The 27,873-nt window shown below is 43.0% G+C and overlaps 1 protein-coding gene across 1 annotated transcript; it reads right to left on the minus strand.

Moving 5' to 3' along the window:
- Nucleotides 1-670: 670 nt before the first annotated feature.
- LOC117455616 (sarcoplasmic/endoplasmic reticulum calcium ATPase 2) lies at nucleotides 671-27,811 on the minus strand. Its single transcript, XM_034095187.2, has 24 exons — nucleotides 27,406-27,811; nucleotides 25,839-25,958; nucleotides 25,630-25,647; nucleotides 23,986-24,068; nucleotides 23,719-23,823; nucleotides 22,173-22,311; nucleotides 14,333-14,499; nucleotides 13,399-13,554; nucleotides 13,172-13,313; nucleotides 12,197-12,363; nucleotides 10,659-10,747; nucleotides 10,414-10,516; nucleotides 10,055-10,186; nucleotides 9,419-9,544; nucleotides 9,118-9,339; nucleotides 8,879-8,990; nucleotides 6,956-7,194; nucleotides 5,963-6,183; nucleotides 5,684-5,886; nucleotides 5,511-5,596; nucleotides 5,027-5,160; nucleotides 3,742-3,859; nucleotides 3,517-3,651; nucleotides 671-1,983 (listed from the first exon to the last, which is right to left on the minus strand). Exons 2-24 carry the CDS (start codon nucleotides 25,954-25,956, stop codon nucleotides 1,813-1,815), a joined length of 3,186 nt encoding a protein of 1,061 aa, XP_033951078.1. The 5' UTR covers nucleotides 25,957-25,958; nucleotides 27,406-27,811; the 3' UTR covers nucleotides 671-1,812.
- Nucleotides 27,812-27,873: the final 62 nt, after the last annotated feature.

Genomic DNA, 27,873 nt, shown 5'->3' on the forward strand with positions numbered 1-27,873 from the left:
CAAAGCATTCAAATCATTCGCAGTACACTCTGAGGTACAACTAAAGCAGTAGTGAAAGTAATACACACAGACAGTGTATAACAAAAAGTATATTCACCCGTTACGCTTACATTCACGTAGCAGGTGACGTGACCGTACCTGCAAGTGCACAACCTGCTGCACTGAGAACACTTTGGCTTCATTCAAATGTATTCTGTCAAAAGGTTCCACGTAACTGTATTAGCTTAGTTGAAATCAATAATATTAAGTGAACCTAATATGTTTTAATTAAACTTGATATTATTGCTTTCAACTAACCTAATACAGTTATGTGTAATCTGTTGATTTTATAGATATAATTGAAGTCAAAGTTTCGGCTTTTAAGCGTGTGTTTCAACGTAACTAATAAAGTCAACATGTGTGAAGGCTCGGCTTCAGCGTGTGAAGCCTCAGGAAGTTACTTAAGACTTTCTCAGCTTCTCAAGGTCAGTAACAATCAGAGAAAAGAGGGTGAAGGACTGGCCCTTTCAAAGCTGTGGTCACCTATTAGGAAGCTAGTACCACCTGCAGAACCCCCCCGCTGTACGTCCACTTTGAGTCCACACTGTTATCGACAGTCTGGACCCAGATGTGGTTAGAAATGTGTGACATGCAGGTCTGTCTTCACAGGTTAAGTGCTTGTCGTAGTCTCATGTACAGTATCTACACGGAAGGTGGAACAATAATACTTTAAGACTGTTGTTGAGGAGTTTGATAGTAGAGCTGGCCTTATTCCTTGTTACTGACCACGGATTATTACTGGTGAAGTACAATGTAGAGGTAAAGCTGGTGTGTGTGTGTGTGTGTGTTCTGTCGGATCCACTAACCAGACATCTGATCCAAAAAGGTGCTCTGTGTAGCATGTAACCACGGAAACAGCATCAACAAGCTGTTAGAATGACACACAAACATATTCCTGCTGCACACATTGTTCTGATTTTCCTATCGTTGCCTTTTTAAATTGAAGTAGTGATAACTTTCACCACTTCCACACTTTGATGTTTGTTAACAGAAGTGGATCATTAAATACATCGGGTTGCACCAAACAAAGCAGTTACTGCGTAACTGAAAATACAACAAATTATATTTTACAAAAACACAACATATCTCAATAATCTCACAAAAAATATGGTGAACGGTTGGCCTACTGTAAAACACGATAATACGACTAACTAATAACTCCTCTTAGACTTGATCTGACGGGACAGATGTTCTTATCAATAGATTTACACATTACTTTATTCATTTAGACATTTCTTTAGTTTGATTGGAATTCTACATTTGGTAAATGACTAGTTGTACGCTAGCTAGCTAGCTAGCCGTCACAGACCGTGACAGACTAGGTTTTAGGCCAGCCGGTGCAACCTGAGTGAAAGAATCAACGTGATAAGCTGGGAGCCATAATGATCTACGCTGGCTGTCTTAAAACTTTACAACACAGAAACAGATTATAGCATGCTAACATGCTAATGTTTATCATTAACCTTCTTAGAATGCAGAGGTTAGCAGGTTAGCAGGTGAGCATGCTACGCTATCATTAGTGTCCAGCTTTAGAGCCATCATATTTCACTCTGGGTGTGGTTGACATACATTAATGATTGAAATGCTACACACGGCACAGTTGAGGGTAAAGGAAGAGATGCTATCCGTTACCTGTTGTTTTCCCATTGTCTGTTGGCCAAATATTTGACTCTTTATCCTTCACACACTCAGCCCTTCTGCATGCTATTCCAACAGTCTTTCAGATGTTCTTTCTTCTTCCCCCCACAGTCCAGCCATCCTCTCTTCCTCCCATCACTCCCAGAAGATGTTGGTGATGTCAGAGTCCAGGCTGAAGATCCAGATCAGTAGCGGAGCTGAGATCAGGACAAACGACCAGGACACGCCGTTCAGTGACTGCCGCATCCTCGCCATCAAGCCCGGGCTCACCCCCGTCCTCCGCTGCTCCTCTTCCTCTTCCACGGTCTGTTTGAGAGAAGGGTAAAACAGAGGGTAACACAGACCGAATAGAGTGGTGCAGGGATGATGTATTTGTGTAGGCCAACACAGAAGTTAGCATCACAGGTTCTTGCTAAGGGTTTTTCAATTGGATAATGAAGCCAACACATTTTGTTCAGCAGGAAAATCTCCGCATTTTATGAATTTTTAAGTGTATATGCAATAAGGCTGAGCATCTTCACGGGCCTCACGATTCCATTCCATTATCCTGTCACCGACTCGATGCACCCCCATGCACCACGATGCATACCAGCGCGTTGCATCCTCTATTTTCTATATTACTGCACATGGCTTCTTTTTCATCAATGCATACATGCAGTAAATACATATGAACTCTCTTTTTATTATTTAGAAAGTGCTTCAGAAATCAATAAATATTTTGACATTCATTTATAAACCAAAATAAATCAATTGTATAGCTCTAGCTCCTCAAAAACAAAAAGCTAATGCTCCTGCAGTCGAGCTGCAGCTTCGAGCCACGGCCTTCTGTTAAGAAAGGACACTGAAGGTCCTGGATGAGGCCTCACACACAGGACCTGAGTCTGAACACAGCAGACAACAGGAGGATTTACAACAGCATATCAAACTGAAATAGTGCATGTGGGTGCACACTTACATTCTCTGTCGTACTGTTATATAAATGCCATGAATGTATGAGACTAAGTTAGCTTCATCATTTCTCAATCAGTGATTCAGTGAATACTAAAGTTTCTATCAGGTCACTATCAGCCTGTCACTCATTCTTTTCAGCGAGGGGGGGGCTTGGAGGAACAGAGATCGCAGAAGCTTTTTTCCTCCTGCCTTCACAAACTTTACAGAAGTATATCGTCTGAAAATAGCAAGAGGGCATTCATACTCTCCAAGACTTAACTAAATCCACCAAAAACCTGAGATGATTGTAACGCGAGTATTTCTTTAAAACATAAATCCCTCCCTGTGTCTCTGAGCCGCAGCGACACGGAGTGATTCAGAGCGGGTCCTTCTGCTGCTGGTTCTGGACTCGTGTTCTGGCGTTGGTGGAGAAAGCAGACTGCTCCGTGTTTGGTGCCGCTGTCACGTCTGTTCGCTGATCTCTGCGGCACCGACCGATTTGATATTACAGTGACAGAAAAAAAACGTTTCCGTAAAGCCGCGGGCGTAAAATCAGGAAGCAACGTTACTACGCTATAATCGATTATGTTCTGTCACTGCATCGATGCAGAATCCTCCACGTCCGCATCACATCGTAGAAACTATTAATTTCAACACCCCTAATAATGCAATATCTGGAAGATAAAAACTAACGGTAGCTATAAACAACTAAAGGTGGAAATATTGATATCTTAAATCAACCGCAGACCTTGATTCGGGCATTTCATTAAAAAAAACAAAAAAACAACCAATTGCTTCAAGACGAGGGAGCACGGAAGTAGTACATGAATAAAAAACAGGATTTTTGGGTTTAGGACTCATTCCTGCACCACTCTATAGCATTAACAGAAGCTCTCATGATCTTCTCACCTGCACCTGGCTTCCTGGCTCAATGTAGTTGCGGGCCAGGAGCTTTAGAGCTTCATCCATCAAGATGACAGGAAGAGACATCTTCAACACCACCACCCACTGAGGCCAGGACAGAGGGCGTATCTGGAAGATCATCTGAAGCCACAGACAGAGGGGTGGGAGGAAGTTTAAGTCAAGGGTGGATAATAAGTGTAGTGTAAAATATATTGATGAGTGCATGCTCACCGGCAGTGGGTCTACATATAGAATGAGGAAGTGTAGAGCCATGGACAGACAGATTGCTCCCACCAGCCAGGGGTTTGACCAGGGAGGCATTTTCAGCAGGGACTGGTTCTCTGAAAGACTGGACAGCACCACAGAGTTTAGAACGTCTCTTTCCTGGATCTACAGCCTTAAGAAACCATTACAGTCACATGGAACTCATCACAGTGACACAAACTGAAACAACTGAAACATTGGCTTAATTGATTATGTCAACAAATATCACATAACTGTATTAGGTTAGTTAAAGGCAATAATATTAAAGCTCACCTATTATGCTATATATGAACAATATATTATCGGGTCATATCGATACAAAACACCAAACAGATCACCCATTGTAGCATGCCTCGTACCCCTCTATTTCAGCCCTGTTACTAAAGTGCTGTTTCTTAGTCTCAATGTAACCGAGCTGCTTCTGGCCACGCCCCTTTGGAGCTGCTTCTGGCCACGCCCCTTTGGAGCGTCCGCATGCAAGCAGTGAGCTCTGTGGAGAGAAGGCTGGCGACCAGCAGAAACTCAGCTGAACGCTGCCGTGATTAAACGCCATATTATGTTCCAAACCACATCCAGCATTATTTCTGAAACAGTATGGAGCTCAAACGCTTTCTCTCTCGCGGGTTTCCCACAAGGACAGAACCTTTTATATCCTGCTTCTTTACACATACTCTCTCCAGTACAGCGTTAGCTCTGAGTGTTAGCGATGCTTGCTAATGTAAACACAGACCATATTACTTCCAAAACACGTTGTGCATTGTTTCTGATACAGCACAGAGCTTGACATGTTCTTTATTCAGTGTTTAGCGCTATAACAGTGCCATTATATGTATTATATATATAACTACTTCACTCTAAGTCCCTCTCGTAGACATCCTGCTGAATACACAGACACACAGCTGAGGGGGGGGTTCAGCGACTGCATATGGGGACGATGGGTTGGGGCGGGGCGTTGCCAGGAGTTCAATGTAAAGCCAGCCCACAGTTTAGTAATGTCTCCATGACCGCAGCAAATCTGGATCAGCTCCGTTGTACCCCCGTTTTTAGAGGTGTGGGGAAGGAGGACAAGAGAGAGGCTTGTATTTTCAGACACTTTGTGAGTGTCCTTACACACCGGGGACACATGTTTAATTATGTATCAAAAAAAGTGCATTTTGCATAATAGGTGACCTTTAAGTTGAACCTAATATTTAAACAGAACAACACTGTAGGAAATGTGCTTGTGTGTGCAGATGTATTTGTTTTATTTTACCTGTTCAAGGCGTTGCACATCTCTATGGTAACCAGGACAGACAGAGCCATCGTCATGGGATAAGGAGACTCAAAGACTGAACACTGCACACCAGCAAACTCAGCGTGGCCTTCACTGCACTGCAGGTAGTGGGACTGATGAGGAAACAGTTATTTGTTGCCACAGCCTTTTTTTTATTTGCAACACATTTGACCATGTACCAATATTTTTCAATTGTTTATAACTATTGTATTATATATCCTACAGTTTATCAATAAATTGCCCAAAAGTTTTGAAGGTCACATATAATCATTTTGTCTGTCTAATGTGATGCAGTGATTTTCTAACTACTATTTTAGGAAACATGATAACATTTGAATACCATGTTAATGATCACACTTTAAGATTTCAATTGTTCACCCTTTTGCGTTAGCTCTCCAGGAAATCAATTCAACTACAGAAGCATGACAGAAAATGAGTGATGGGGATATAGTGGCGTGTTTACCAGTTGATAGAAGGACACTTTTGGTCCGTCGTGGGCTGCCATGAACCACCAGGCGGCAGCCCCCACAGTAGCAGCTCCCACATAACCTGCACAGAGGGGGGGGGTAACAGGACATTCTTTTGTATGTAGGAGAAACTGAGGATCTTGTTTTCTGTCCTCGGCTCATGACTCACATCCGATGATGAGGTAGCGACAGAACAACCAGCTGGAGATCAGAGGCTCTTTGGAGGTTCTGGGGGGACGGGACATGATGTCCAGGTCTGGAGGGTTGAAGCCCAGAGCCGTTGCTGGGAAACCGTCAGTGACGAGGTTGACCCATAGCAGCTGGACTGGGATCAGCGCTTCAGGCATGCCCAGTGCTGCGGTCAGGAAAATACTGAGGAGAGAGGAAAGACAGATAAGAAGAAGTTCCAAAGTTAGTACACCTTCCTCTTCTATCAGCTCTGACTCACCAAACCACCTCTCCTATGTTGGATGATATCAGGTATCTGATGAACTGCTTCATGTTATTGTAAATGGCTCTGCCCTCCTCCACTGCAGCCACGATGGTGGAGAAGTTGTCATCAGCCAGAATCATCTCAGAGGCGGATTTAGCCACCGCTGTGCCGCTGCCCATAGCGATGCCGATCTCCGCCTTCTTCAGAGCAGGGGCGTCGTTCACACCGTCACCTGTCTGAATATTGCAGCTAATAAGATCTTTGGCAAACACACATTTACGCTACTCACAGCTTCTGTTCAGCAGGATAACCGACACATATTAACACACACGTTGTGATTTTTGAAGTGAAAATGCAATCCAGAAGTCAAATGCTATGAGGCGATTAACGAGCTACGTCACGGTCACGTCTTCACTTCACCAAAGAGAAGCTAAAGGCAGCTTACGTTTGTGTGATGACGTTTTGTGACAATCATTCAGCCACTTGTTAGACTGCTGTTTGTATGACACACAGAAGCCTCAGACCAGGGGGGGTTGAGTGCTAGCTTTTGGTGGGACTTCTGGAAGACCACTCAAATGTCCCTGATTCAAGTATCAAGTGTGCCAGTTTGTTTGATTTCCGGCCCTTAACAGCGGTCTCAGTGCGCACTGGTTAGAAGGGTGTGGCCCCACAGCTGGAGCCAACTGAGTAATCGGTCGTCTTTATAAACCAGCATTTACTCCAAGCCTCAGCTTCAGCATCAAACGGAGACTGACAACATATACAAGTCTGGTGGAAGTGAATTAAACATTGCCTTGCCTTTGGACAACATGATGCGGTGTCAATCAAATTGGGATAAATAAAGTAGATCTAATCTAATCCAATGAAATACAGGCAATACAAATGTAATGTATTTACTGACCTATTTTATGTTAAGAAACATGAACATCTCTAAAGCCGATAACACAGACACACGTCACACGACTCAGTCCCGCAGCGCTCTCTAACCCCATGAGGCTGGGCTCTTACCATGGCAGTGATTTCATTGAGGCTCTGGAGGTACTCCACTATCCGGCTCTTGTGTGCCGGCTCCACCCGGGCGAAGCAGCGCACCGTCCTGCAGGCCTGGCGCTGCAGGTGGGGGGGCAGCTCGTCAAACTCCCTCCCTGTGAGGCCGCCATTGATCCCCAAGCCCTCCTGCTGCTCCTCCTGTTCTGTGATGATGCCCACCCTCCGACAGATGGACAGGGCTGTGCCTTTGTTGTCACCTGGAAAGAAAGGGATCATCAGCTAATCGTGTTCATCCGCTAAACTAAAGGAAGTGAAACCCCAAGCGGACAAAAACTAAGCAGCAGTGTACTCTGCAATTGTATTATATACATTATGTATTCATTGTTTTCTGCCAATTACTAAATACTCATTGCTTCCCAGGGCTCATATTCAAAATACAGATGTTTTAGTTTTCTGTATAAACAGATGATCTGGTGCTTTCCAACAAGATGCTAGTGAAGCAACTTCACCTTCGTTTGGGTTCATTTTGAATGAAGTATGTCATCATTCTGTCAACGCGCTTTCATATCTTCTCATTTGGGCAATACTCTCATTACCATTGATACATATTCTGTCAATTGCACATACTTATTGTATTCTCATAAGTTACATCATAATCACAGCATATGGAGTAATAATAATAATAATAATCCTTATAGCTTTACAAATACACATTACACATACATGTAATGGTCATCTACTGTGGACAATACCCACAGGAGCACATTCGGGTGACGTGTCTTGCCCAAGGACACAACGGCCTGACTCAGTGGGGCGGGAGCAGGTTTCGAACTGGAGTTCCCCAACGCCCCCTTGATCTGATGATCAAACGCACAGACCACTGCGCCACGCGTCCCTTAGTAACGTCAGATCCCTTTTGTTTCAGTTCTAAGGTCACTGCTTACATGTTTGGCCTTTCTGTTAGCTCGTCAGGTCCCTGCTGGTCAGGTCCCTGCTGGTCAGGTCCCTGCTCGTCAGGTCCCTGCTGGTCAGGTCCCTGCTCGTCAGGTCCCTGCTGGTCAGGTCCCTGCTGGTCAGGTCCCTGCTGGTCAGGTCCCTGCTCGTCAGGTCCCTGCTGGTCAGGTCCCTGCTGGTCAGGTCCCTGCTGGTCAGGTCCCTGCTCGTCAGGTCCCTGCTGGTCAGGTATCTGCTCGTCAGGTCCCTGCTGGTCAGGTCCCTGCTCGTCAGGTCCCTGCTGGTCAGGTCCCTGCTCGTCAGGTCCCTGCTGGTCAGGTCCCTGCTCGTCAGGTCCCTGCTGGTCAGGTCCCTGCTCGTCAGGTCCCTGCTGGTCAGGTCCCTGCTCGTCAGGTCCCTGCTGGTCAGGTCCCTGCTCGTCAGGTCCCTGCTCGTCAGGTCCCTGCTGGTCAGGTCCCTGCTCGTCAGGTCCCTGCTCGTCAGGTCCCTGCTGGTCAGGTCCCTGCTCGTCAGGTCCCTGCTCGTCAGGTCCCTGCTGGTCAGGTCCCTGCTCGTCAGGTCCCTGCTCGTCAGGTCCCTGCTGGTCAGGTCCCTGCTCGTCAGGTCCCTGCTGGTCAGGTCCCTGCTCGTCAGGTCCCTGCTGGTCAGGTCCCTGCTCGTCAGGTCCCTGCTCGTCAGGTCCCTGCTCGTCAGGTCCCTGCTGGTCAGGTCCCTGCTGGTCAGGTCCCTGCTCGTCATTCTCTTAATATTGTGTATTATATGGATACTCTAGTGATATATGTATTTTCTATTGCAATTGTGTTATATATTTGTACCTTATTCTATCTTCTAAATGTTTTTAACTCATGTGTAATGCTGGACACTGCTGCTGACTAAATCATTTCCCAATTTGGGATGAATAAAGTATCTGTTTATAAAATGTTACGTTTACTAGTTGTTGTGCACATATAGAGCACATCGAGATGTGTGTGTGGTTGTGTGTGTTACCTGTGATCATGATGACCTTGATGCCAGCCTGCCGACACATTCGGACCGCAGAGAGCACCTCTTTCCTGGGGGGGTCCAACATGCCCACACAGCCCACAAAGGTCAGGTCCGACTGGGGAGAGAGAAGAGGGGGGGGCTAGCTTAGATAGAGTAACTTGAAGATACTATCCAGTTTACAATTCCCATTCGGCGCAGACATGGCAGTACATTAAGTGTTCCATATATTTATACAACGTCACCTCGTAGTCAGCAAAGGTAGCGGAGTTCTCCACGTTGAGGCCTTTGCTGTCAGGGGGCGTGTCCCTGGTTGCCATGGCGAGGCAACGCAGCATGTCTCTGCCTGCTCCCCACTCCCGCACAGTGGACAGGATCTGCTCTCGGACCGCCGCGCTCAAAGGCACACGACAGGAAGCGCCGACCCGGATAAAGTTGCAGCGCTCCAGCACGCTCTCTGGAGCGCCCTGCAGACAGGGGGGGGGGGGGGTTAGACACTGCAGAGGATGTGAAGAGAGACGTTTTATAGGGGTTCTTGAAACACACCTTGACGAACATCTTGGCTCCAGAGGCGGACCTGATGTGTTTATTGGATGAACAGAAGACAGACATGGACTTCCTGTCTCTGGAGAACTCCAGCGTGAGCTCCTTCTTCATCAGCTGCTTTATGACCTGAAAACAACAACAACACAACGTTCACATGTACACTTGGTAGAGTACAGTGAGCTTTCCTGGCAGAACATACACATATCCATTAGCAGTTCAGAATGTATCGCACGGACTAAAGAATGCATTTAAAGGATCCTACCTAACTTATAAAGTCATGATAAGACAGAGGTTAGGATATTTCTGTTACTAACCATATGTATACATTTATAAAGTGTTCTTTTAAGCAATTTTGCAGACTATTTAGGATGGCTTATTGTACAAACCATTTTCCGGAAGAAGTTACCAAAGACAATGTGCTGGAGATTATTTGCAACTTTGGAACATCGAGAAATGAAAACAGTGAAAGTTTGCTGCAGAATGAGTGAGAAACTAGAGTTCACGGGTCAACACGCAGAACATTCGCCGCGTGTCTCTGAGGGAACGCGTTGAGATGCATCGATATTTCTGAAGTCAGAAGGAGGGATCAATATGTCCTTTTCACCAGCATCACTTCACATGTACAGACACACTTACTGAGCAGCAGGCTGTAGCTCTCTCTGTGGGGCGGAGTCCTCTCAGCTCGGTGTCGAACACGTTCATCTTCTCCACCAGACAGATGAGCGCCGTCTCCGTGGCCTCCCCAACCTTCTCAAACACACCCTTAGACTGACACACACACACACACACACACACACACACACACACACACACACACACACACACACACACACACACACACACACACACACACACACACACACACACACACACACACACACACACACACACACACACACACACACACACACACACAGTGGTTTTAGTATGCTGTTTTGACTTTGTAAGTGGTAACACATAACCAGTTTAAGGTCGTCTCTGCAGTCATGTCTCACCTCGTTGAAGTCCAGGGACGAGTCATTGCACAGAGCACAGATGGAGGCCAGCTCCACCAGGCCGTCATACTGACTGCACTTCACAACTGAGCCATCCTTATACCTGCAGACACAGCGGTAAAGAGGGAGGGGATGAACACGCATGGTAAGGGTAAGGAAGGGGAGATGGATTGAAGGCTGTTGTAATCCATATGAATGATTCACAGACTGCCAGGGGTTAATGGCTAAGTGTTAAAGACACTCACACTTCCCCTTCAGGGGCGTAAGTAGATCCAGTCACTGTGAACTCGTTCAGGCTGCAGCGCTCCCCTGACACACTGTCTACCACAAACATCTAAACGCACACACATGCAGAAAAACAATGCAGGAGTTGATTAGTTCCATACTATTAGAACACAATGAAGGTTAGGTCCACATTCCAACAGGGCATTTTACGCTCAGGCAACTTCTGAAATATATATAGCGACACTCAGTTTCATCTCTTTTCTAATAGCAGAGATTCTCAGATAAAAGCTTTCAAACATCCGTGGCCAGCGAATACAGAGAGGGTGGGAAACAGTGCAGGGGATTTAGGATGAAGTCAATGTTAACAGGCCCGATTCCATCAGTTCAACAATCATTCATTATTTACAATTGCTTTGACTTTGCTGATTTTCCATTTGATTTTAAGATACTGTTTCCCAACATGTGCTGCTGTAGTGGGCTTTCTGTGAGATATCTGTCAGATGTAGTGTTGCAGTACCTTTTAGTTCCCCCCCAGCTCACACACACACACACACACACACACACACACACACACACACACACACACACACACACACACACACACACACACACACACACACACACACACACACACACACACACACACACACACACACACACACACACACACACACACACACACACACACACACACACACACACACACACACACACACACACACACACACACACACACACACACACACACACACACACACACACAAGGGGGGGTGCAACTGTGGTAATTAAAGTTTAAAAGTCTCAAAATGCTACAACTACTGTCACAAACTGGATGAATGTGAAGTGTGTTCTTAAAGGACGATGAAAGCGTAATCAAGGAGCGCTATTGGAGCGACTTTGATGGTTATTGCACTCAGGATTCATTCATCTGGATTCCCGCTGTGTGAAGAAATTAAAGGACGGCGCAAGTGGAAACAATTCACAAAGGGATTAAACTGTTTAAAACACACGCTCAAAGTAAACCGGATTTTGACGATGTGTTTATGTGGATTCAAAAGTCGTAAATAATCTACAAAATGGAGGAGAACGATCTGATCGGAGCAACTGTGACAAATCATCCAACTGAAACCGGCATGGACAATGACTATGTTTTAAAAATGCGCTTATCCAGAAAAGCCCGGTTTGGACACTTTACGGGCAGAAGAAACATTTCTATTAAAGAAAGAATTAGACATTTGTTTTTTTATGCCTTTAATAGCTACTAACTTGAATTTTTATTCAAATTAATTAATCAATTATTTTTTATTGTAATGTAGAGACAAGGCTTTTAGTGACAATGTATTGTGTTACAATTATATGTAAAAAAAAAATGCAGTATTATAGTCGCTAGTTTTATATAGTACACTACTTTTTGTAAATAAAATCATTAAAACTCTGTGGCCTTCTTTAGATGCTCCCTCGTGTTTAACTGATCAATGCCACCATGATGTGATGATGTGCGTGTGCGTGTGTGTGTGTGTGTGTGTGTGTGTGTGTGTGTGTGTGTGTGTGTTCTCACCCTGCACACGGACATCTGGTTGGTGGTCAGTGTTCCTGTCTTGTCAGAGCAGATGACAGAGGTGCAGCCCAGCGTCTCCACTGACGGCAGGCTGCGCACAATGGCGTTCTTCCTGGCCATCCTCCTGGTGCCCAGAGCCAGGCAGGTAGTGATGACGGCTGGGAGGCCTGATGGAGAGAACCAGAAGCAGACCATGAGAAGGCTTTCTTTAAGAGAGGAAAAGAGTCTAAACAGCTTCATTGTCTTTTTTCTAGTGTTGTCGTTTGGTTAAAAAACGTAATTTAGTGAATCGTAATAATAATCTAGTACAATACTAGTATCAACATTTATTTTCTGTTTTGCAGTAAGATAAAAAAAAGTTCACCTAATTGGCAGACAACCACATAAAGAACGTATTTAAGAACGCGAACAGTCCTTTTTCTAGCTTGTTACCAATCTTCCGACACTTAACTAAAGCATGGACAACGTGTATAACTGTATAACGTGCGCCACACAGGGCCTGTTCTCTCTGCTGCTATCATGATGCCAGGCGATATCTTTTCCTACAGAGAGGATCTCCCACTCCTCAACTAAAGCGAACCATCTCATTTTAAAAGTGAATGTTCTGTTCGGAACAGATAGGGATACCACCTCACTCATCCTGTTATCTGGTTGCCATGCATCACAGGAGTACAAATCAGTGCTGGAAGGAAGGGAGGAAGTTGGGGTCAAACTTGGTAATGTGACTGATCCAGACCCTTTGATTTCACACGTTTCCTTTTTCAGATAAACAGTGAGCGTTAATGCGTTATCGTTGACAGCCCTTCTTTTTCGTGTCAGGCATTGCCAGGCTTCATCGTTGGGTTGGAGGTGCCTTACTCAATGGCACATGTAAGGTTATTTAGAGTGAGAGGAGAACGATGCACCAGGCCTATTTGTCCTTGCACTGACGAGTAAGAAGTGATGTCTCTGCATTGATAGATATGAATGTTTGACCTTCTGGTATGGCAGCCACAGCCAGAGCCACAGCGATCTTGAAATAGTACACAGCTCCTCTCAGCCAGCTGCCTCCATGGACCGGGTCGTTGAAGTGTCCCACATTGATGGCCCACACCGCCACACAGATCACACTGATGACCTGCAGGGGAACAGAGACAGATATATCATGTTCTCCACTTGACAATGTATCACAATAAATGATAAAGCTTGCCTTGGGTCCTTGCCTTAGACAGCTGTTCTCCAAACTGGTCTAGTTTCTGTTGCAGGGGGGTCCTCTCAGGCTCAGTGGCAGCCATCTCATCTCGGATTTTCCCAATCTCTGTCTGCACCCCTGTTGCCACAGCAACCCCAATGGCACGGCCCGCTGCAATGTTGGTTCCCTGGGCAAAGGTCATGATCTTTACTGTGAAACTTCTTCTCAAAAGAGTTTTCAGCATTGAGCAGTTTCATAGATTTGATTCATTCTCATGTAGCTACATTTAAAAATGACTGCATATCTACATTATTACAGAATACACTGATTTCTGTGATATCAGAGCAACGGAATTAAGAATAAGTTGATTTTAGCTTCATGATGTAATGATAAGAAGCTAATTAGTTATTCACCTGGCACCTTTTGCTTTCAAACTAAACTCAAATGTACCCCAATTTACAATAAAAACATGGGTGGTGCCCCAAAGTATTTCATTCTGTTACCCAATATAAAACTGTAAAAGTGTTTCTGATAGTCGGCGTTAAGTGCCATCAAAACCTACACTCTTCAAAAGGTATGTATTTCTGATTCATTATTTGGAGCAATTGGTTATTCATTATTACAAATATGCTACAAGCTATTAAGATACTTGGTAACTAGGGTCAACAGTGACCTCTAAGGGGACAGTTATATATATAATAAGCAATGTTGAGTGCTCCAGATAGGCGGGTCAGATTAACCCTCTCACTGCCAGCTGTAGCGGGCAGCATATACGATATGAAACTAGGAAACCTAGCACATCCTCTGGTACCTTAGTAGTAAGGATCAAAATAGGAAAAGGAAAAACTAGCATGGCCTTATTCACAGGGCTCCGTGGACTTTTCAACTTAAGAGATCTGACTGAATTGAGTTTTGACTGATCTCCCCTTTACTGTTATGCGTATGTATGTTGTTGTGGGACTCACAGAGAAGAGCATGTTCTTCTTGTCCTGGTTGACGGCTCGGGGGTCTGGGACAGGGTCTGTGTGTTTGAGAACAGACACAGACTCCCCCGTCAGGATGGACTGGTCCACCCTCAGAGTCGTGGAGCAGATGGAGGTCAGCCGGATGTCAGCCGGGACCTTATCCCCAACTGCAAGGTAATAAACAGATAATAATTTCATTTTGTCCTTACATTTAGATTAGGACTATTGTGGGTTTTAATTCAACCCTGTATATTAGCTTGGCGATGAGTGATAAAGAAGGGTGCCTCTTGAAAATCCAAGCGGGAGAAACTGTACAGTTACTCTTTATACAATCATTTTTAAAAACTTGAAAGTGGACAATATTGCAATACTGCTCGTCTTTCCTTCCCACTCTACGATCTCCACATAATAACATAATAAAAGAGCTCTACAGGCCAAGACACCAAGGTGACCTCAAATGTTTATATATCATATATTAATTGTACAAAACAAAATAGAAATAGCAATTTTTTTGTTTTTTCCACACTCACTGTCAGCAGTAATCTGAGTGCTTGATGTGGGTGAGTACAGCATGTGCAACCCAGGATTCATATTTGTTGCGCTTGTTTTACAGTGAAAGAGCAATCTCTGAGACATTCCCATTTCAAGAGCCTTTCCTTCATCCTTCAGCTTAACGTTAGTCATTCGGGTAACATGCTTGGTGTATACAGAGAACTGGACACGGCATTCTTTTTGGGCCCATATTACATCACATGACTGACACAGACGTTGTAGTTCAACTGTTTGGTCACTTCAAAAACGTGGCCAGCTCACTTCCTGTGGGCTTGGTAACACTTGACAAAGTTAAAGTCAATTATTTAATGAGGTTAACACATCTTCCAATGTATCCATAAGTCAAAGGACTTATAGGAATGTTCTGTTGACTCACGAGTATGTGAGCGTCTTGCATATAAACAGGGAAACGTAGACTATATTTGACACAAAGATTTAAATATAATGTTTCACCTGTTTCCAAAGAGATACATGTGTTCACTGCACTGGCTTCCAGTTCGGTTCAGAATTGATTTTTAAATCCTTTTATTTGTTTTCAAAGCTCTAAATGGGCTGGCTCCGGCCTATGTAGCCGAACTCCTCCATCGCTACACCCCAGCCAGAGCCTTAAGGTCTGCTGACCAGCTGCTGCTGGTAGTGCCCAAGACCAGGCTCAAACCCCGAGGGCACCGAGCCTTCGCAGCAGCGGGCCCCAGGCTCTGGAACACTCTGCCCCTCCGTGTGAGGTCGGCCCAGACCCTAGGGGCTTTAAATCCTCACTAAAGACTCACGTCTTCTCCCTGGCCTTCTAGCCAGAGCGGAGCACGACTCCTGACTTTTCCCTGTGTTTTTTTATTAATATATTTCTGTTGTAAATGATTGTCTTTTATTGTGATTGTAGTAAAGTGTTTTTATTACATGTACAGCACTTTGGCTCGACCAAAGATGGCTTTTAAATGTGCTATATAAATAAAACTTCATTTGATTTCCTGATACGGCTCATCCGAACTAATGGACTCGACACTGGGCTTCCTTATGTGTTGGCAATACACACGTTGGTGTGCAGTTCAATGAATGGTTGTGGAGAAATTGAACTGACTACCATTTTGGTAAGATGTCTGCTTTATGCAATAGTGACGGATGGCTTCACGTGGAAGTTTAGAATTCTTTCTCCGGAGAGCACAGCCTTTCATAAACTGTTTATATGTGAGTCAGAGATACTCAAGGCAAGGCACCTTCGTAAGTCAAATGTATTAATTCCTAATGCAGACAGATTGCTAAAAAAAGACACAGTTGTTATTTAATCATTGAAAAGCGCTTTCACTATTTTATCAATGCTTGAGTGAAAATCCTCTGACTATCTTTTTCATAATAATGATGAATACAGGTATTCAAGATAACCCTAATTAAATAACAAGTACTGGCAGCGTAGTCAAAAAGTCCTATTTAACGCTCTATATTATTGTGTTGGGCTAAACACAGCAGTAAGAGAATCGAACCGTGAGTCACAGTAAACACAGCCACAGCTCTGTTTAATGTCACTCAGTTCCCATGCCCTTGAAGTCCAATACTTTCACTACAGACAGAAGGACAACACACACACACACACACACACACACACACACACACACACACACACACACACACACACACACACACACACACACACACACACACACACACACACACACCACACACACACACACACACACACACACACACACACACACACACACACACACACACCCCCCGTTTCTTCTCTCTGAGCGGCCTTAAATAGCAGTGAGTATCTGGAGGATTATTTTCTTACTGGGTCAAGATAAAATGGTGTGTGTGATCATACAAATGTTCATACAACCCAATTGATCTGTGGATCCAGCTGTGTTCCTCTACTGTAATGTGAAATATCACATTCTTAACATCCAAAAAAGCCTGAGCACTTAATATTTACCCTGGCAGTCACAAGGACCTTAAACGTCTACATGCACTCTAACACTCGAGGAAAACATTTCGGCACTCCAGAAGCACTCCGAGTGGATGAAACAGGTTTACACAGAATACCATTCAATTAGATATCAACATATCATTAACATACTATTGAAATAAGGAAGAAATTATAATTTCTTGTCATTTGAGCATTCGTGAATCCATATTACAAAGGCTTCTGAGATCAAATATTTTCCGTGAGGGCCTTGTGCACCTCTCACTGGGTTTCCATGACGATAACAGCCAGAGGAGAGGGCAGAGATGTGAGCCAGGACGCATTGTGTAAACAGCATGCAGTGCAAGCACATTGGTAGTGTGTAAAAACATGAAGGGGCTTTTTTAAATATACTTGTTCTTTTCCTCTTAACTGCAAGATTCATATAATATTACAACTTTTTAATAAGAGCACATGGGATCTAATTTAATACATTTCACAATCACAACATCCAAAGTATGAAAGGCGATGAAAATCGAAAGGGGCGTCAGGTCCTAGAATTTCACATCAATAAATAACAATTTATTTAGTACTTCACCGCAATATGTAAATAATTAGTAAAAATATAATTAATTTAATTAAAGTAATGACCCAGAGGGGCAGCATACAATCAAAATACCAATGAAAAGTTATTTATTTATTGAAGTTTAATTTGTTTTTTGTAAAAATAATTGCATTTCCTAAGTAGCTAATTTGGGACATTTTATTTTTGTTATGGCACATTTATTCTAATCCATTTCAGCCACAGCATGCAACTGGTTTCAATACAAAAAACATTGATAAACCCAATGGTCACTCCCTGTCTTGCAAGCTAGAGACAGATTTTCAATAGCTGAACAAAATATTAAGACAGCTTCAAATGAGTGCTATTCAAGGTTGGAGTGTTGGACGAATATATGGGCTTTGGCGATTGGCTGAGTACATTGCAAATGATTTACACCGGCACTTTTATATTTAACTCTGTAATGTAGGAGTTTATGTTGACTAAATTAGAGTAGATCAACCAAACTCCTAATATATAGTCTTTGACACATACAATCACACACACCTGCATGCATATATTGGGAATTGCCTGTTGGTTGGCTCATTGAAAAATATGCACTTCATATTTTTTACAAGCCTAGTACTAATGAAAGCTCATGTCTGCAAGCAGTGTAAATACATATTTGTATTGTGAGTCTGTCACCATGTTTAAGATTTCCTCTGCTCTGTACTACTGACTAAGTAATATATAACTGAAGCTGAAATGTCTTCTAATATTCTGCACCTGTACGATGCCACTAATACAGTCCAACAATGGCAGCCCTGCACTAACGTCTGTGTAGCTCATTATGTTGTGCTGTGCAGGTGTGGTATTACCTCGCCTTATATTGAAAGGGGTTCCTAAAGTTTTGTTCACATGGACCTCATCTTAGAATAACATGCGTTCAGAATATGTGGTTACAGTAAGAACATGGACATTGTGGTCAATTTTGTATCAGCTGTATGCTTTACGGAAGGTGTCTTGGAATAGCACCTTCACTAGTCATGCTAATTGTGTGTCCCAATGTGAAGTATGGCAGAACTCAGTGCACTACGAGTACCCTGTTGCACTCCTAAAGGTCAAAACGTTTGATGTAAGACGCAGGACACTTCCTGCACTCGACAACCACCATCTTGGCTAATTCATGAAAGTTACAAAACTGTTGAACACAGCACTATATATCAGTATTGTGTTTTTCTTTATTAAATAGTGAAATCGTTTTTCTTTATTAAATAGTGAAACATGTATATATTTTATTGATATAGTTGTTGAAAGAGGCCTGTGTCAATTTGATTTGGTTAATTGAGCAGTTTGTAATGATTTGATACAGAACGATGATGTTGCTATCTAGCTAGCTAACAGTCGCGATCAACACTTCCAGCCAGGGCACAGCAGCTGTGTGCGATTTGAGACACACTACACGGTGGACATTCACACAGTGAATGCCCAGTGATTGCACAGTATGCAGTGCATTGAGGGTGACATACTGTAATGTGTCCAAATTCAGACACAGCAACGGGTTCTGAGAGAAATGTTCCATGCAAACATTTTCACATTGATAATGAAAATCAATACAGCTAGAACAGAATATTACATCGCATTTAGCTGACGCTTTTATCCAAAGCGACTTACAATAAGTGCATTCGACCAAGAAGATACAAACTTGAAGAAAACAGAATCATATAAGTACATCAGGTTTCATAGAGCCAAAACATTTCAAGTGCTACTCAACTGGCTTTGGATAAGCCAGTCCTTTGTTAGTATATAAGTGCTTGGTTAGTAATTGTATTGCTCGAAGTGGAGTCGAAAGAGATGAGTTTTCAGTCTGCGCCGGAAGATGTGTAAGCTATCTCAGGTTCCTGCAGGTTTCACCAACTCAAATTTAAGACTTTTTAAGACCACTTTGAATAGAATCTAAGACCTATTTCACGGCAAGAAAGTATGAAGGAAAATTGCTATGAAAGAAGAAATACGTCCCATAATTACTTACAAAGTAAATTTATTCATGTTCAACATAAGAACAATGACTGAACATAACAGCATAACAGTACAGAACTGTGTTAGCGTGTTAGACAAAAAGTGTGTATGTGTCGCTTGTGTGTGCGTGTGTGTGTTAGGGCTGTGCAATTAACCAATTAACCTTTTTAAGGCCTTAAATTCAGATTATCAAAATTAAGACTTTTTAAGACCCGCTGGAACCCTGCTTTCTGCTGTCCTGATGTCAATGGGAGCTCATTCCACCATTTTGGAGCCAGGATAGCAAACCCACGTGTTTTTGCTGATGGGAACTTGGGTCCCCCTCGCAGCGAGGGTGCAGCGAGCCGTTTGGTTGATGCAGAGTGAAGTGCACGTGCTGGGGTGTACGGTTTAACCATGTCCTGGATGTAGGAAGGGCCAGATCCATTTGCAGCATGGTACGCAAGTACCAGTGTCTTGAAGTGGATTCTAGCAGTTACCGGAAGCCAGTGGAGGGAGCGGAGGAGCGGCGTGGTGTGGGAAAATTTAGGAAGGTTGAAGACCAGACGAGCCGCTGCATTCTGGATGAGCTGCAGAGGTCGGATGGCACATGCAGGTAGACCAGCCAGGAGGGAGTTGCAGTAGTCTAGGCGTGAGGTGACGAGAGCCTGGACCAGAAGCTGCGTCGCTTTCTGGGTCAGCTGGGGACGTATCTTCCTGATGTTTCAAAGCGTGTGTCTGCAGCAGCGGGTTGTTGCAGCGATGTTTGCAGTGAAGGACAGGTTGTTATCTAGGGTCACACCCAGATTCCTTACAGTCTGGGTCGGGGAAACAACAGAGGTGCCGATGTTGATTGTCAGGTCAAGAGTGGGACAATCTTTTCCAGGAAGAAAAAGCAGCTCAGTCTTGTCAAGGTTGAGCTTGAGGTGATGAGCAGACATCCACTGAGAGATGTCAGCTAGACAAGCAGAGATGCGTGCGACGACCTGGGTCTCTGAGTGGGGAAAGGACAGAATTAATTGGGTGTCGTCAGCGTAGCAGTGGTATGAAAAACCATGCGGGCTAATGACCGATCAGAGCGAGTTTGTGTACAGAGAGAAGAGGAGGGGACCGAGAACAGAGCCCTGAGGGACCCCTGTAGTTAATTGACAAGGGTCGGACTCAGACCCTCTCCAAGTTACCCTGTAGATACGGTCTTTGAGGTATGAGGTGAGGAGGGAAAGTGCAGACGGGTTGAGAGTGGGTTTCTTTAGGAGAGGGTTTACTCTTGCCTCCTTGAGAGTGTTTGGAAAGTGACCAGAAGTTAGAGAAGTGTTGATGAAATGGGAGAGAAACGGTAGAATATCAAGAGCGATAGTCTGAAGGAGGTTTGAGGGGATAGGGTCCAGAGGACAGGTGGTAGGACCGGCAGAGGTAATGAGGGTAAGAACCTCACTTGGAGAGAGAGGGGAAAAGGAGATTAGTGTGTGGGTGAACGGTGGGTCTGGTGACCCAGTGGTGAGTAATGGTGAGTCAGAAAAAGAAGAGCGAATAACATCAACCTTTTTTTCAAAGTAGTCAACAAAGTCGCTTGACAGAACGGAGGAGGGGGAAGGGGCTTTGGGAGGTTCTAAGAGGGAGGAGAAGAGGGAAAATAGTTTTTTGGGATTGGCGGACGGGTGCAGAATTAGAAGAGATTAGTTTGTTATGTTTGGAAAGGGGTAGAGAGAATGAAATGAAGAAGTGATCCGAGGTGTGAAGTGGGTTTACAGAGAGGTTAGAAGTAGAGCAGTTCCTTGAGAACATGAGATCGAGGACATTGCCAGCTTTATGAGTTGGTGGGGACGGAGACAGTGAGAAAGCAAAGCTGGTTAAAAGAGATTTTAGTTCGTCTATCTTCCCCGTCTGGAGGTTGAAGTCTCCGAGAAGTACAGCGGGAGGGCCAGTTTCAGGGATGTGTGAGAGGAGATTATCTAATTCCTCCAAGAAGTCCCCCAAGGCGCCTGGTGGACGGTAGAGAACAACAATGGTTAATCGTATAGGATGGGTCACTGTGACGGCATGGAATTCAAAGGTGGAAGGAGTGAAGTTAGGTAGCTTGAAGAGGGAAAAGCTCCATTTGGGAGAGAGCAGGAGACCAGTGCCACCTCCTCTGCCAGTGGGTCTGGGTGTATGGGAGAAGGAGTATGCTGTGGAGAGAGCTGCTGGGGTGGATGTGTTGGATGGAGTAATCCAGGTCTCAGTGAGAGCAAGGAAATCCAGAGACTGCAGGGAAGCGTAGCCAGAGATGAAGTCAGCCTTAGGAACAGCTGACTGGCAGTTCCACAGGCCGCCTGAAACTATATGTTGGATCTCAGTGGAGCACGTGGGATAGACGAGAGCAGGCCGGTCATAACGATTAGGAGATGCACGGGCCAGAGATAATTGCAAGAGGACACATGAACAGGAATGGAGAATATACACATGTTTTAGCATGAGGGGCTAAAAAACACCAGAGATACTTAGCTCAATCAAAGTAGGATTTGCCTCCCTCGTGACTCCCGCAGGACTCTATTGTCTTTGTCAGTCTTCGTCTGTCTGACGCTGAAGCTGACGCGAATATAGCTGTTAGATTAGTCTACAGGGCTGGTTGTACACCTTTCTATGGTTTGTTTTTCTACTGTAAAATGATGGAATATCCATATGGATATGGTTTATGGAATTACTATGAAACATTAATCGTTTTAATCATTGAAGGAGGAAATCAAATATGTAAGTTAAATGAAAGCCTACAGAATCCTACATAAAATACAAACGTAACTTAACCAAAGAGTATTTGACACTCAAAAGATGTTGAGAAGTGTCCCTTCCTGTAGTGATAGTCTACTTACCAGCGACTTCCACGATATCTCCAGGAACGATGTCTCGGGCTCTGATTCTCTGGACGCTCTTCTTGTCCTGTCGGTACACCTTGCCCATCTCTGGCTCGTACTCCTTCAGAGCCTCAATGGCATTCTCTGCATTACGCTCCTGGCGGACACAGGAACATAGAAAGGTTCTTTCAATGGTCAATGTGGAAGCTAGGACCGTTGATGGAAAAATTCCTTCCAGCAAGGTTGCCCTCATGTGAAGACGGAGACAGCAGGGAGGCTTTTAAAGTATATCAGGTCTTGCTGGGACAGGCATTTCTCAGTTTGAGATACACTTATTTTCAGTACTGATTTAAAAGCAGGAAATGGTCAAGAATCCACAAGCAGTACAGAAAAAGAATATACACCAACAAGTAACTTTTGATTTTCAGCATTAAATGTTATAATCCAAACGTGACACCACGAGCAGAGAAATGACACACGGAAGCTAAACCAAGCAACAGAAGCACATCCAACCAGTCAAAAATAACTTGTGGCTGCCCTGGCTTGTTTTTGATAAAACCCAAACGAGGTCAACAGGAAACAACAGAACAAATATAAACAAAAAAAACATTGTGTTGTACCACGTCTAGCCTGAGTCTCTGAAAAGAAACAGAGAATACTAAGCCCCTAAACGACTATCAGAGACGTGTTTCTATAATCTGCCTACTCCCATTGATATAAACATATTGAAAAAATAAAAGGGGTAAGAAAAGTTTAAACCAACGCTGAACATTGAGAAACTTAATGAATAGAGTGGTGCAGTGATTATGTATTTTTAAAAGGCAAACCTATAAATGAGATGTTTCCATTGGATTTCAGCTATTGTTAGGCTATAAACAAACTACAGCCTTTCACATGGCTGAGTATCACAACCACTGATGGTGATTACGTTTAGTAGCCTTATTTAGTCACTTGTCACACAAATTGAAAATCTCATTAACTTGTGTTAACCTCAGACCTTAGTTTAGGCTTCCAATCATTAAAACGTAAAAGGAAACATTGACATTGAGACGAGGGACCCGAAAGTGGTCAAATTGCTAACTAATTTCCAAGTTCAAAAGAGGATTCATTGCATGATTGTTGTACTTGCGTTAGGTTTGTGTATTTTATAAACTGTCATCTGAATAGTGCACCACAGATAAAGGAAATGAACTGCACCAATGTAGCACTTTTTCAGTCTACTGCTGATAACATACCAGGAAATAGCTAAATGTGTCCCTCTGCAACAGTTAAACGTTTCTGTCCCCTGGAGGGAAACAGAAATATCAAGGGAAGAATGTATATAGAACATAAGAATACATGTCTGAGGAGTTACAGCATTGGTTACTGATTGGCTTTGGGTATTATTTTGCCATTATTCCCCACAGAAAGTTAAACTAGCATTTAACTTAAGTCGCTGAGCTAAGAGAGGCTGCCACAGCTTTCCATAGACATTGAATGAATTGAATATGAATGAATGAATATAATGAAATGGGCCAAATAGGGTGCCATGATTGACAATCCACTAAACCTGCACACTGTTTACCTGCCACACTCCCACAATAGCATTGGCGATGAGGATGAGGAGGATGACAAAGGGTTCAACAAAGGCTGTGATCGTCCCTTCCCCTTCTTCGAACCACGCCAGGGTCTGCGGCACAGAAGACAAGACAGAGAAAAGGTTTGTGTTTGATGTGGCATTGTGTTATTAACACTCGTACTATGTGTGTTTTAAGTGCACAGTCCATTCAAAATCCATATATTTGTGAATAAGTGTTTGAGTGTGGTTTTGCACACAGTTCTTTTTCCTTACGAAGGAGATGCACGCAGCAAGCAGCAGGATTCGAACCAACAGATCCTCAAACTGTTCCAGGACCAGCTCCCACAGTGACTTCCCTGCATGAAGACACCAAGGAGCACAATGAGCAGCAGAAGAATAAAGAAGAAGAAACGAAAGGTGTGATGGATGGATGGATGTTGGTGGAATGAATGAATGAATGAATGAATGGATGGATGAGTATGAATAGGTTGATGGAGGGATTACAGTTGCATAGAAAGATAGATAGATAGATGGAAAGATAGATGGATAGATAGATGGATAGATAGATAGATGGATGGAAAGATAGATACAGTAGATGGATAGATAGATAGATGGATAGATAGATGGATAGATGGATAGATAGATGGATAGATGGATAGATAGATAGATGTATAGATAGATGAATAGATATAGATAGATGGATAGATGGATGGATAGATGGATAGATGGATAGATAGATGGATAGATGGATGGATAGATAGATGGATAGATAGATGGATAGATGGATAGATGGATAGATAGATGGATAGATAGATAGATGGATAGATAGATAGATGGATAGATGGATGGATAGATAGATGGATAGATGGATGGATAGATGGATGGATAGATAGATGGATAGATAGAAAGATGGATAGATAGATAGATAGATGGATGGATAGATGGATAGATGGATGGATAGATAGATGGATAGACAGATGGATAGATAGATGGATAGATAGATGGATGGATAGAAAGATGGATAGATAGATAGATAGATAGATGGATGGATAGATGGATAGATGGATGGATAGATGGATGGATAGATAGATGGATAGATAGATGGATGGATGGATAGATGGATAGGTAGATAGACAGATGGATAGATAGATGGATGGATAGATGGATAGATAGATTGATAGATAGATGGATAGATAGATGATAGATAGATGGATGGATAGATGATAGATAGATGGATGGATGGATCGATAGATAGATAGATGGATAGATAGATAGATAGATAGATAGATGGATAGATAGATGATAGATAGATGGATGGATAGATAGATTGATAGATAGATAGATAGATAGATGATAGATAGATGGATAGATGGATAGATAGATGGATAGATAGATGGATGGATGGATGGATGGATAGATAGATGGATAGATGGATATATGGATAGATAGATGGATGGATGGATAGATAGATAGAGGATAGATAGATGGATAGATGGATGGATAGATAGATGGATAGATAGATGGATAGATAGATGGATAGATAGATGATAGATAGATGGATGGATAGATGATAGATAGATGGATGGATGATGGATAGATAGATGGATAGATAGATAGATAGATAGATAGATGGATAGATAGATGGATGGATGATGGATGGATAGATAGATGGATAGATGGATATATGGATAGATAGATGGATAGATAGATGGATAGATGGATAGATAGATAGATGGATGGATAGATAGATGGATGGATAGATAGATGGATAGATGGATAGATAGATAGATGGATGGATAGATGGATAGATAGATGGATGGATAGATAGATGGATGGATAGATGGATAGATGGATAGATAGATAGATAGATAGATGGATGGATAGATGGATGGATAGATGGATAGATAGATATCTTACCCTCTTCAGCTGGCAATTCTGTGAGTAAAGAAAGAGTAAAAGGTAGATGGAAAAAAGGGAGAAGATGGAGAATAAGAAAAATGATGTCATTAACACCACCGGTACTTTAATTATTAAATGACATAGCAGAGCAGTGATCAACTATTTTTACTTCCCCAAGCTCTGTGTTTAATTTGCAGCAGTATTACATTGCCCTTTGCCATTCGTACCATTTGTTCCCCATTTCTCCCTGTTCTTCTTCAGCTGCTCACAGCTCAGACCTGTAGACTCATTGACAGTGAAGAAGCCCAAAACCTCCTCCACCGTCTTAGTATGGGCATTATCCATCACTGAGGAGAGGAAAAAGAACACATGCGTAATAGAAATAAGCAATAATCTTAAATACATCATGATAAATCATATTCTGTCTTCAAATCTCTCTTTTTTACTAACGTGGAGACGATTATAAAACTGATCGAAAAAGTTTGAAGCATATATGTAATAATAATAATAATAATAATACATTGGATTTGTATAGCCCTTTTTCTAATGCTCAAAGATGCTTTGATGTAAACATCCTTATGTATAACAAAGAATATAGTTAGGTAATATGGCTTTAATAAGGCTGACAGATATGTTTTTGATGTGTTCAACATTTTTTAAGGTGTTGCCGTTTAGGATGTTATGAAAATGCAATGTTTCCCTCAGACTAATGTTCTTATCAGTTCTTTGTCTTAGTCATGTAACCAGAATTGCAATAGAAATGCAGTATTTCAGTGTATGTCCACACTGTAATAGCCCTCTTGTTGATTGTGTAAAGAGCACACAGTGTTACAGCATCAGCTGGCTGGGGAATCAGATGTTCTGTTAGCCAGGCAACACACACACTGGAGCCTGCAGAGACACAGGAGACATGGAGCTGCGTCTGTTTGTCTGATGTGCTTCTGTAAATGGATACCAAATGGCCTCAGACTTTTTAACGTAGCTCCAAACACAATTAATAGTATTCTCGATTTTTTTTTTTTGTTATACAATATTGCCTATTGACACATCCAAAGTAGCAGCTGGAACAATCCTCGAGGCCATTGTAAACAAGTAGGGTCCATGTAAAATAATCTAATATGCTAGTTTTACCCACTGTAATTATTAACAGTGAGAAGTGCCTGTTATTCCCATGGTCCCTCCCTATTTCCTACCGCCATGGCTGTGTGTTTGCACACTTGTAATATACCTGTACAAGCTTCATAATGGATTGTCAATGTCGAATTCCTCATAAAACCATATGTTCAATAGTGATAAAGGCCCTTAGACAGGTTGTTAGAGGTGGGCCTGTGTCTAAGATAATACCTCCGGAGTAACGCTGTTCATTCCTGAGCGACCGCCCTGCATTATAGACAGGAGCCAACGTGATGCTAATATGTTAACAGTAATAATGAGAACACTTAAGTCATTTGCTTACCGCTAGACGTTAAACATGAAATGTAAATGTCACGTTACACACTTTAAGCTGTTATTAAGGGAAGCCTCGCCTTAATGCTAGGTATTATGGACAACATAACGGTTGATACGGAGAGACATGTTGAGTGTGCCAGCAGTTTGATATTGCTGCATAAGAAGCAGGCTATACGCTAATACCGTAGGCCATTTTATAAATGACAGGAGAAAAACCATAACAGCCCAAAGCCTCTGAGCCACACGCTAGCAGATAGCTGGTGTTTGCAGGTGAAGCTAGCTAATGTACGCAGCTATTTTAGCGCTGCTCCGCCGTTAATCCTCGGAGATGAACAGGTTGCTTACCGGAGTGACGTCTGTCCACCGTCCCTGCACTTTCAGAATGGCACGATATATCTCAGCACCATACGCATTGAACTAAATTCCCAACAGCAACGGAAAAAATAAAATGTAAAATGCGTTTTTACCACAAACTGTCTAGCTTTACGTCCGTAAACTACTGTGACAGCTAATCATATTTCCATATAAACAGCCTACGATTCCCGAGTGGTAAAAATGTTGTTTAAAAAATAAAGTAAGTCTATATATAAGGCGAATAATTGTGTAATTATGGAAGACAGCGTTGTATTATCAATCTTCGTCCAGGCTGCACTCTCTGTCTGTGGGTCACTAATACCAGAGACCGAGCATCCTTGCTAATACTCCTACAGGCTAGCGTTACAGTAGCCAATCAAGTCAAGCTAATAGTCACATAAAACCACTTCCGGTCCAAATCTTCAAAATAAACATTTGTGCCATATGCCATGATGTGAT

This window comes from Pseudochaenichthys georgianus, chromosome 1, assembly GCF_902827115.2.
Source record: "Pseudochaenichthys georgianus chromosome 1, fPseGeo1.2, whole genome shotgun sequence".
Taxonomy (NCBI): Eukaryota; Metazoa; Chordata; class Actinopteri; order Perciformes; family Channichthyidae; genus Pseudochaenichthys; species Pseudochaenichthys georgianus.